The 11,716-nt window shown below is 38.0% G+C and overlaps 1 protein-coding gene across 1 annotated transcript in view; it reads left to right on the top strand.

Moving 5' to 3' along the window:
• The window catches only part of LOC127623636 (homeobox protein OTX2-like), a 2,568-nt gene extending 377 nt beyond the window's left edge, over positions 1 to 2,191 (top strand). Inside the window, exons 2-3 of the mRNA XM_052098051.1 lie at positions 744 to 895; positions 1,646 to 2,191. Coding sequence (XP_051954011.1) covers positions 744 to 895; positions 1,646 to 2,191 — 698 coding nt within the window. The remainder of the gene's footprint in view (positions 1 to 743; positions 896 to 1,645) is intronic.
• The last annotated feature ends 9,525 nt before the right edge of the window (positions 2,192 to 11,716 follow it).

Here is an 11,716-nt window from a genome sequence, read left to right as displayed (position 1 = left end):
ATTCTGCAAACCCGGTTTTTTATGCATACATTATTCATAAATAATTAATAGCATGCTCAAAAAAATTATTATTTCTCTGAACTTGATTCAGTCATGGACATTGGGTCCACATGCCTGAAATTAGTTTTCTTGCATTAAAATTAACATGTTATTTAAATACTTAAATTAAGGAAACTCACAAAATTTCACATGTCAAAATAACTGATGTCCAACTCTTTTAGTAAATGTTAGCACGCATAACACATGCTGGTGGGAAGCACTACTGAATGCAACTTGGTGTGTGAATATATATATATATATTATATGCATTGGTCCTTAGGCTCAAGCTCCACTCTTAACCTCCAAAACTAGGCTACAACATTACAGATATTCCTGTAAATCTCAACAAATCATGAAACACTAACAAGTCTTCCCATTTAAATTCATCTTGCACAAAGATGCATAATATAACACTTAATTTTAAACATTTGCTCCCCCTGTCATGTCCCATGCAAAGCGTGCTTGTAACTAGAAATCCTCTGCCAGCATGTCTTCAGTTGACCAATATATATATATATATTTATATATACACGTGTTGTCCAAATGGTTTAAGTAAAACTACCAAGAAACATTAGTTTAGTTTAGTTTGGTTTAGTTCTCTTGGTGACATGAATTTGAGTAAATGGGAGGATTGAGTCAAACTGGCAAAAGGGAAAGTTTAAGCACTTTTGGAGGCTAATAAAAGACTGATTTGTTTTCAACAGCGACTCCCCGTAAACAGAGGCGAGAGCGGACGACCTTCACTCGCGCTCAGCTGGAGATACTGGAGACGGTGTTCACCAAGACGCACTATCCGGACATCTTCATGCGGGAAGAAGTGGCCTTAAAAATCAACTTGCTGGAGTCTAGAGTGCAGGTGAGCAAGAGAACATGGAGATAAACCATTAGCCATTATTATTAACCCTTTCAGAGCCGGCGTTCATTCCAATCGCTTTTATCTGGTGTTTCATTGAAAAGGTTTTTAGTTATTGGGTGCCAAACAAATCACCCCAAAAATATTACACTAGATGCTACAAGTCAAACTATGACATTGTTACTCTTAGGACAAAAAAATAACTAAAATTATTATTATAAAGAAATACAAATTATTTAATTAAAAGAAAGCATGGTAGGGTACAATAGGCACAGCATTCTAATGCCCAGGGCTGGACTGGTAATCTGGCATACCGGGCATTTTCCCAGTGGGCTGATGCACTTTGGGACCAATCAGGGGCGGACTGGCCATCGGGAGTGACACCCCCCAACTTTTGGGCCACTCTCTATGTAAAATCCTGGGCTGAATGTTTGTTAATAAGGTTTTAGTGAGACAAAGTTAAATCAACTTTGCTAATGCTAATACATTAAACATGACTGTAAATCTTATAGCTAAATGTAGGTCATGAGGTCAAAGGTTAATGTAGGTCGTATTTAATTTCTGTTGCATATTGGGATTTGATTGCAAATGTGTCTCTTATTATGCACCAAAGTGTGTGTGTGTGTGTGTGTGTGTGTGTGTGTGTGTGTGGCCTCTAAAGCCCATGTATCGGGAATTTCAGTGCCTCATCATCTCTCTAAATTAATGCACATACATTTATTCTAAGCACGTCTCATTTTGACAATTGCACAGGTTTGGTTCAAAAACCGAAGAGCAAAGTGCCGTCAACAGCAGCAACAAAACCAGAGCGGTGCGCCGTCCAAGAGCAAACCCGTGAAGAAGAAGAGTTCTCCGGTCCGAGAGGAACCCTCTGAGAGCAACACCAGCGGCCCGTTTACAAGCCCGTCCGGCACCTCCATACTGCCCATGTCCACTAGCACAACCGTACCGGTGTCCATCTGGAGTCCGGCGTCCATCTCAGACGCTCTGTCCACATCCTCATCTTCATGCATGCAGAGGTCTTACCCCGTGACATACACACAGGCGTCTGGATACAGCCAGGGATACACGGCCACAACGTCTTATTTCAGTGGAATGGACTGTGGCTCGTATCTTAGCTCGATGCATCACCATCAGCTGAGTCCGGTGCAGGGTTACGGGCCCGCGGGCATCGGGTTCAACACGCCCTCGGACTGCTCGGATTACAAGGAGCAAAGCGCTTCATGGAAGCTCAACTTCAACTCGGACTGTTTGGATCACAAAGATCAGACGTCGTCTTGGAAATTTCAGGTTTTGTAAAAGGCACATGCGACCCAATGCAATTGGGGAATGACTTCTGCCTGTTAGAAAGAAATCCAGGTTATTTGAATCTATGCATGTAGAATTTGTACATCATTTGTGACTAAATTATTGCTATTTTAATTCAGAAGAAGCACCACAAAGCCACCGAGCAAAAAAAAACAGCCAGTCAAGCGTGCCGAATCGGCCAGATTTCGATAATCCTCTTAAGATGTCTCGGTTGACGAGCGCTTTGATCGAGGCAGAATTATTCAAATGCATTACTGTATTTAAAATGTGTGTTTTTATTGTTTTTATCATTTGTAGATTTTGTTCTGGATAAGACACAATCCGTTTGTGTGTTTCATGTTTTCCCTTTAAGTAAATAATCTGTTGTAGGTGTTTCTCATGTACTGTGATTTATGTTCTGTTTGTAAACCATAAATTATTACATTTGTAAAGGCAGATGGATTTTTAATGTGAGACTTCTATTAAAATGGAGCCCAATGCAAACGATTCATTCTTTGTTGCAAACTCAACATATATGCATCTAAATACACTTACAGGAACATTCTGTATGTGTCTCTAATATGAGCTGCCAATTATTAGTGATCTATTAAATGCATATTCATTTTCTTCCAACACAACTACAAATCTCCAAATCTCTTCCCATTAAAGCGTTGAGATTCATGTGATTTGGCGAATTCATAACGGTGTTTTGGGAGCATTCGTGAGATCGAGTGTCAGCTGCGGGATAACCCGTCTGAGAAAAGATCCGTTAATCCCGAATCAAAGAGAGGATTTAATCCAGAGAGACAAAAGAAACTATAATATTAAATACAGCCCACAAAATACATTATTTACAGTAGCGACATATTATTATTATTATTATTTCAAGGGGTTGATTTGTTCAGTGTTTAAAATATTGGGTTGGGGGACAAAGACAAAAAAAGTTTCTTTCTCGTAGAGATTTTTTACATTTTTGAAACAAACATTTTATTCCAGAAAAATTACCTTCTCGTAGAGAGAGACACGGAAAGACAGAAAGACGGAAAGAGGGAAAGACAGAGACAGAAAGACGGAAAGACAGAGACAGAAAGAGAGAAAGCGAGAAAGACAGAAAGACGGAAAGAGAAAGACAGAAAGAGGGAAAGACGGAAAGACTGAAAGAAAGAAAGAGGGAAAGAGAAAGACAGAAAGAGGGAAAGACGGAAAGACAGAAAGACAGAAAGACTGAAAGACAGAAAGAGAGAAAGAGGGAAAGACGGAAAGACAGAAAGACGGAAAGAGAAAGACAGAAAGAGGGAAAGACGGAAAGACTGAAAGACAGAAAGACGGAAAGAGAAAGACAGAAAGAGGGAAAGACGGAAAGAGAGAAAGACGGAAAGACGGAAAGAGGGAAAGATGGAAAGACTGAAAGACAGAAAGACAGAAAGAGGGAAAGACGGAAAGAGAGAAAGACAGAAAGATGGAAAGACTGAAAGACTGAAAGACAGAAAGAGGGAAAGAGAAAGACAGAAAGAGGGAAAGACAGAAAGACGGAAAGACAGAAAGACGGAAAGAGAAAGACAGAAAGAGGGAAAGACGGAAAGAGAGAAAGACAGAAAGAGGGAAAGACAGAAAGAGGGAAAGACGGAAAGAGAAAGACAGAAAGAGGGAAAGACGGAAAGAGAGAAAGACAGAAAGACTGAAAGACAGAAAGACGGAAAGACTGAAAGACAGAAAGAGGGAAAGAGAAAGACAGAAAGACGGAAAGAGAAAGACAGAAAGAGGGAAAGACAGAAAGACTGAAAGACAGAAAGACGGAAAGAGAAAGACAGAAAGAGGGAAAGACGGAAAGACTGAAAGAGAGAAAGACAGAAAGAGAGGAAGAGAGAAAGACAGAAAGAGGGAAAGACGGAAAGAGGGAAAGACAGAAAGAGAGAAAGACAGAAAGAGGGAAAGACTGAAAGACAGAAAGAGAGAAAGAGAGAAAGACAGAAAGAGAGAAAGACAGAAAGAGGGAAAGACGGAAAGAGGGAAAGAGGGAAAGACAGAAAGAGAGAAAGACAGAAAGAGGGAAAGACGGAAAGAGGGAAAGACAGAAAGAGGGAAAGACTGAAAGAGAGAAAGACAGAAAGAGAGAAAGACAGAAAGAGAGAAAGACAGAAAGACGGAAAGAGAAAGACAGAAAGAGAGAAAGAGAGAAAGACAGAAAGATGGAAAGAGAAAGACAGAAAGAGGGAAAGACAGAACGACTGAAAGACAGAAAGAGGGAAAGACAGAAAGAGGGAAAGACAGAAAGACTGAAAGACAGAAAGACGGAAAGAGAAAGACAGAAAGAGAGAAAGACAGAAAGAGAGAAAGACAGAAAGACGGAAAGAGAAAGACAGAAAGAGAGAAAGAGAGAAAGACAGAAAGATGGAAAGAGAAAGACAGAAAGAGGGAAAGACAGAAAGACTGAAAGACAGAAAGAGGGAAAGACAGAAAGACAGAAAGAGGGAAAGACAGAAAGACTGAAAGACGGAAAGAGAAAGACAGAAAGAGAGAAAGACAGAAAGAGAGAAAGACAGAAAGACGGAAAGAGAAAGACAGAAAGAGAGAAAGACAGAAAGACGGAAAGAGAAAGACAGAAAGAGGGAAAGACAGAAAGACTGAAAGACAGAAAGAGAGAAAGAGAAAGACAGAAAGAGAGAAAGAGAGAAAGACAGAAAGAGGGAAAGACTGAAAGACAGAAAGACAGAAAGAGGGAAAGACTGAAAGACAGAAAGAGAGAAAGAGAGAAAGACAGAAAGGCGGAAAGAGAAAGACAGAAAGAGGGAAAGACAGAAAGACTGAAAGACAGAAAGAGAGAAAGACAGAAAGAGAGAAAGACAGAAAGACGGAAAGAGAAAGACAGAAAGAGGGAAAGAGAGAAAGACGGAAAGAGAAAGACAGAAAGAGGGAAAGACAGAAAGACTGAAAGACAGAAAGAGAGAAAGACAGAAAGAGAGAAAGAGAGAAAGACAGAAAGACAGAAAGAGGGAAAGACGGAAAGACTGAAAGACAGAAAGACTGAAAGACTGAAAGAGGGAAAGACTGAAAGACTGAAAGACAGAAAGACAGAAAGAGGGAAAGAAAGACAGACAGAAAGACAGAAAGAGGGAAAGAGAGAAAGACAGAAAGAGGGAAAGACAGAAAGAGGGAAAGAGAGAAAGACTGAAAGAGAGAAAGAGAGAACGACGGAAAGAGAAAGACAGAAAGAGAGAAAGACGGAAAGACAGAAAGAGAGAAAGAGGGAAAGACTGAAAGACAGAAAGAGGGAAAGAAAGACAGACAGAAAGAGGGAAAGAGGGAAAGACAGAAAGAGGGAAAGAGAGAAAGACTGAAAGAGAGAAAGAGAGAAAGACGGAAAGACAGAAAGAGAGAAAGACGGAAAGAGAGAAAGACGGAAAGAGAGAAAGACAGAAAGAGAGAAAGAGAGAAAGACGGAAAGAGAGAAAGAGAGAAAGACAGAAAGACAGAAAGAGGGAAAGACGGAAAGAGAGAAAGACTGAAAGACAGAAAGAGAGAAAGAGAGAAAGACGGAAAGAGAAAGACAGAAAGAGAGAAAGACGGAAAGAGAGAAAGACGGAAAGAGAGAAAGACGGAAAGAGAGAAAGAGAGAAAGACAGAAAGACAGAAAGACGGAAAGACTGAAAGACAGAAAGACTGAAAGACAGAAAGAGAGAAAGACTGAAAGAGAGAAAGACTGAAAGACAGAAAGACAGAAAGACTGAAAGAGAGAAAGAGAGAACGACGGAAAGAGAAAGACAGAAAGAGAGAAAGACAGAAAGACAGAAAGAGGGAAAGACGGAAAGACTGAAAGACAGAAAGACTGAAAGACAGAAAGAGAGAAAGACTGAAAGAGAGAAAGAGAGAACGACGGAAAGAGAAAGACAGAAAGAGAGAAAGACGGAAAGACAGAAAGACTGAAAGACAGAAAGACAGAAAGACTGAAAGAGAGAAAGAGAGAACGACGGAAAGAGAAAGACAGAAAGAGAGAAAGACAGAAAGACAGAAAGAGGGAAAGACGGAAAGACTGAAAGACAGAAAGACTGAAAGACAGAAAGAGAGAAAGACTGAAAGAGAGAAAGAGAGAACGACGGAAAGAGAAAGACAGAAAGAGAGAAAGACGGAAAGACAGAAAGAGAGAAAGAGGGAAAGACTGAAAGACAGAAAGAGGGAAAGACGGAAAGAGGGAAAGAGGGAAAGACAGAAAGAGGGAAAGAGGGAAAGAGAGAAAGACTGAAAGAGAGAAAGAGAGAAAGACGGAAAGACGGAAAGAGAAAGACAGAAAGAGAGAAAGACGGAAAGAGAGAAAGACAGAAAGAGAGAAAGAGAGAAAGACGGAAAGACTGAAAGACAGAAAGACTGAAAGACAGAAAGAGAGAAAGACTGAAAGAGGGAAAAACTGAAAGACTGAAAGACAGAAAGAGGGAAAGAAAGACAGACAGAAAGAGGGAAAGACTGAAAGACAGAAAGAGGGAAAGAAAGACAGACAGAAAGAGGGAAAGACAGAAAGAGGGAAAGAGAGAAAGACGGAAAGAGAGAAAGAGAGAAAGACGGAAAGACGGAAAGAGAAAGACAGAAAGAGAGAAAGACGGAAAGAGAGAAAGACAGAAAGAGAGAAAGAGAGAAAGAGAGAAAGACGGAAAGAGAGAAAGAGAGAAAGACGGAAAGAGAAAGACAGAAAGAGAGAAAGACAGAAAGAGGGAAAGAGAGAAAGACGGAAAGAGAGAAAGAGAGAAAGACGGAAAGACGGAAAGAGAAAGACAGAAAGAGAGAAAGACGGAAAGAGAGAAAGACAGAAAGAGAGAAAGAGAGAAAGAGAGAAAGACGGAAAGAGAGAAAGAGAGAAAGACGGAAAGAGAAAGACAGAAAGAGAGAAAGACGGAAAGAGAGAAAGACAGAAAGAGAGAAAGAGAGAAAGACGGAAAGAGAAAGACAGAAAGAGAGAAAGACGGAAAGAGAGAAAGAGAGAAAGACGGAAAGAGAAAGACAGAAAGAGAGAAAGACGGAAAGAGAGAAAGACGGAAAGAGAAAGACAGAAAGAGAGAAAGACAGAAAGAGAGAGACTGAAAGACGGAAAGAGAAAGACAGAAAGAGAGAAAGACGGAAAGAGAGAAAGACAGAAAGAGAGAGACTGAAAGACGGAAAGAGAAAGACAGAAAGAGAGAAAGACGGAAAGAGAGAAAGACAGAAAGAGAGAAAGAAAGACAGAAAGAGGGAAAGAGAGAAAGAGGGAAAGAGAGAAAGACGGAAAGAGAGAAAGAGAGAAAGACGGAAAGACGGAAAGAGAAAGACAGAAAGAGAGAAAGACGGAAAGAGAGAAAGACAGAAAGAGAGAAAGAGAGAAAGACGGAAAGAGAGAAAGAGAGAAAGAGAGAAAGACAGAAAGAGAGAAAGACGGAAAGAGAGAAAGAGAGAAAGACTGAAAGACAAAGACAGAAAGAGAGAAAGACGGAAAGAGAGAAAGACAGAAAGAGAGAAAGAGAGAAAGACAGAAAGAGAGAAAGACGGAAAGAGAGAAAGAGAGAAAGACTGAAAGACAGAAAGACTGAAAGAGGGAAAGACAGAAAGACAGAAAGAGGTATAAATGAATATGATCCAGAGTCAGTAGGTAAAGTGGAGGTTAAATGAACTTACTGTCATTGTATTGTTAAAGATTGTGTCATTTAATTGGTCATCATGTCCCCTGCTGGGAGGGCGATGGTTTGAGATGGTTTGCCCATGATGATGGCATTATTAGTGACTAATGGGCGTGGCCTCTGGACATATGTATAAACCCTGAGCGGAGATACAAACGATTATTCAGAGGAAGAGATGAATCACTTTTAAAACGTTGCAAATTTATGCACTCACTTTACAGAACAACCTGTACATTTTACAGTTCAAATGGGTGTGATTTACATGCTAGCACTGTATAAAAAACAAACAGAAAAAAACAATTCTGTTACATTTACAGTAACAAAAATGTATAAACATGCTTCTGAAACTGTATAAATCTGTTGTTTACTTTATAAGGTATTTGATTATCACCGTAGCAACTACAGAATGGCACATGACGACATGAAGTTCATCAGTAGTGACCCTTCCATGAGCAATGACCAATAAACATATAGAGACACTAAACACCGTCATGGTAACACATGTGAGATTTAAATAACACAGTAAACATTTACATCAAATATACATCAAATATAACACACAACACCCCAGTGTACATAACTGATATTAAACATATGATGAAACAGAACTATTCCCATTAAATATAATGAAATGTAATGGGTCACGCAGGGAATTGTGGGAACGTCCGATCACTGTTTTTTACTGTCATTTTAACAATAATTTACTGTGAAAAAGTACATGTACTCGCTTGTTCTTTTGACCATTAATTATACAGGAAAATCGTACTTTTTACTTGTAAATAACTACATTTTTACATCATTTTATGGAAAAAACTACTGTATTGTCTTTTAAAAGATATCAAAACATTTTACTGTTAATATTTCTTAATCAATTAACTGTAGCATTTTTATTTCTGTAGCATTTGTACAGTATTTTACTGTTAAAATTACCGACATTTTTTACAGTGTTCGTTTGTCAAATGCAAAATGTGTCTGAGATTAAGAGCCTTTTACCCAAGAGTGGGTGATGAAACAAATCTTCCAACATTATTCAATAAAAATGTTTCAATTTTGATACACTTGAGAAAAAAAAAACTTTGATAGAGCAACTTACACGCTGTAAAAATGTCGGTAATTTTAACGGTAAAACACTGTAAAAATGCTACAGGAAAAAAAATATACAGTAATATTTTTTAAATATATTTTAAAAGACAATACAGTCGTTTTTACCCAAAAAATTTTTAGATGTAAAAAGTATGATTTCCAGGTATAATTTATGGTAAAAAATGTACATCTTTTAACAAGAGAGCACATGCACTTTTTACAGTAAATTATTGTTAAAATTACAATAAAAAAACAATAGCCGGGCATTCCCAGAATTCCCTGCATGACCCATTATATTTAATTATATTTAATGGGAATTTATGAATCTTATTTTTAACCTCAGTGAAGTACTTTGGGGTGTTCTGCGTTATATTTGATGTAGTTTAGTTCATGTTTATTGCATTATATAAATTTCACATGTGTTTTTAATACGTTTATTGGTCATTGCTCCTGGAAACGCCACTACTGATTAATGGTTTCATGGTTATTAACAATACATTATAAAGTGAAAAGCAGATTTTGACCGTTTCAGAAGGATAATATCAACACTGAAATCCCTAATAAGTTCATTGCATAATGAGTAAACTCGTTCCCTCAATTCCATTGAGTAATGGGTCACTTCAGCTGCACATGCGCAGAGGACGCAGATCGCGCTAATGGTGACATCACACCAAACAACTATTTCAACAAAGCATAAATAACACAACAAAAGAGCTATAAACATCTATGAATTATTTTAATAATTATTATTTAAATCCGTCTGAACAAGGAAACATAATTCAAGCAGCAAGGGATTGTGGGTATTCCCCGTAGCCTCAATTTTGATTGATTATTAACACTTCAAATTTAAAGTCTATGGATTTTTAAGAAAAATAAGTTCAATATTTACGTTGGAGGTGTGAGTCCAAAACTTGACATTTCAAGTAATAATTAAGACAACTTGATTTTTACAGTAATAACAACATTAGGGTTAAAAGTGAAGTTTATGGTGGGTTTTTTACTGTAAATTTAACTAAATGTATTTTTTTTTACAGTGCAGTCCACGTCCTTACGATCCAAACACCAAAACAAACAATACCAGACGGTGGACGAATGCAGGTTTTGACCTCATATTAAATTTAATTAACACAAAATATTCACACTTTAAAAAAAAATCGTCATTTAAAATGAACTAATCTAAAAGTAGTGCACTAACACAAGTTAAGAACAATCATCAGCATTTGTAGCTTAATGTTGATTACCACAAAATATATTTCGAATAGCCCCTTTTTTATTTAAATGGAACATATTGTGCAAAATTTACTTTTACATGGTTTTTGAACATGTACTGATAAAAATTCACCCAGTCCCTTTTTTTATCTACATTAATCATAAACACGATCTCAAAACAAACCGTTTGCAGATTCAGTTCAAAGTGACGTCACTTTATACAGGCCCCGCCCACGACTGGTGACGGATATGTTTGTTTGTGTTGATTCGTTATAGCGCATAGCGAACGTTGTAACAGTATTTGTGTGTGTGAGTGTGTGTGTGTGTGTGTGTGAGTGTGTGTGTGTGTGTGTGTGTGTGTGTGTGTGTGTGTGTGTGTGTGTGTGTTGCTCATCCATCGTTGCAAAACTGCTCGACAAACTCTACAAAAAATAAATAAATGTATCAAATAAACATTCGGAAACTTCCTGATTCATACTCAGAGTTGTTAGTTCAGACGGAGTCTCCGGTTCACACATAGCGGGCTGAACACTATTTACATTGTCAGTCAAATTGCTTGTGATGTTATCTGAAGCGGAGATGTCCAAACTCCGCCCTATTCTGGATATGGGGCGGGGAGCAGCAGCTCATTTGCATTTAAAGACACACACACAAAAAAACAGCTCGTTTTTATTCCCACACAAAAATGGACTAAATTTCAACATGGTATAACAAATGATCTGTGGGGTATTTTGAGCTGAAACTTTACAGACACATTCTGGGGACACCAAAGGTTTAAATGACATCTTGTGAAAAGGGGCATAATAGAAACTGCTGATTGAGTTGAACTTGCAACCAAATAACCAAACATATAGACTGTCCTTTATAAATGAATATCAATGTTAAACTAATATCTTGAAGTTGATAACAAATGCTCATGTATGTTTTTTATGCAACATATACATAGCCTATATTACACATCACTGTTTCATGAGATTAAATTCCATGTCATCAAACTAGAACGTCACATAGAATTTGCATGCATGGTTCAACAAAAATAGTTCCTTTATTTTGTCTATATTTGAACAGAGAAATGGGTCTAACGTGTTTGGTGTCATTCGGTGCTATTGTCTAAGCATAAGTGTCTCTATTGTTACATTACTGCCCTACATTCTCTACGACATAAACAATAAAAGTTCACAGTTGTACTCGACAACCGTGTTCTAGTTCATTAAAATAAACCAACAGCAACCTGTTACAACCTAATAAAATCCTAATTAAAAGGACTAAACTGTTATCCCCAGTATGTGGGCACATAACCTGCCAAATGCGAGCGTACAGAATATGTCCACCTGTGCTCGCTCTTATAAACAGAAACACACACAGTCTGTCCAGGATATTTTTAGTTATTCTCTGCACGATGAAATATGTTCATCAAAAACATTCCTAAAACATGTCTAAATATATCACAGAGATTGAGAATCGTATCTAGAGATTTACACATGGCAGGATGCCCCCAACGAGACATGCATGACATGAAATAACGCCATAGGAATATTATAATCACTCATTTATTTTTCCAGCTTTGTGTTATTAAAGCCATTTTAGACCTTAAAATTACAGCTGA

The sequence above is a fragment of the Xyrauchen texanus genome, chromosome 30, assembly GCF_025860055.1.
Source record: "Xyrauchen texanus isolate HMW12.3.18 chromosome 30, RBS_HiC_50CHRs, whole genome shotgun sequence".
NCBI classification, from domain to species: domain Eukaryota; kingdom Metazoa; phylum Chordata; class Actinopteri; order Cypriniformes; family Catostomidae; genus Xyrauchen; species Xyrauchen texanus.
The sequence above is the reverse complement of the archived record's forward strand: the minus strand, read 5'-3'. Positions and strand labels throughout refer to the sequence as shown.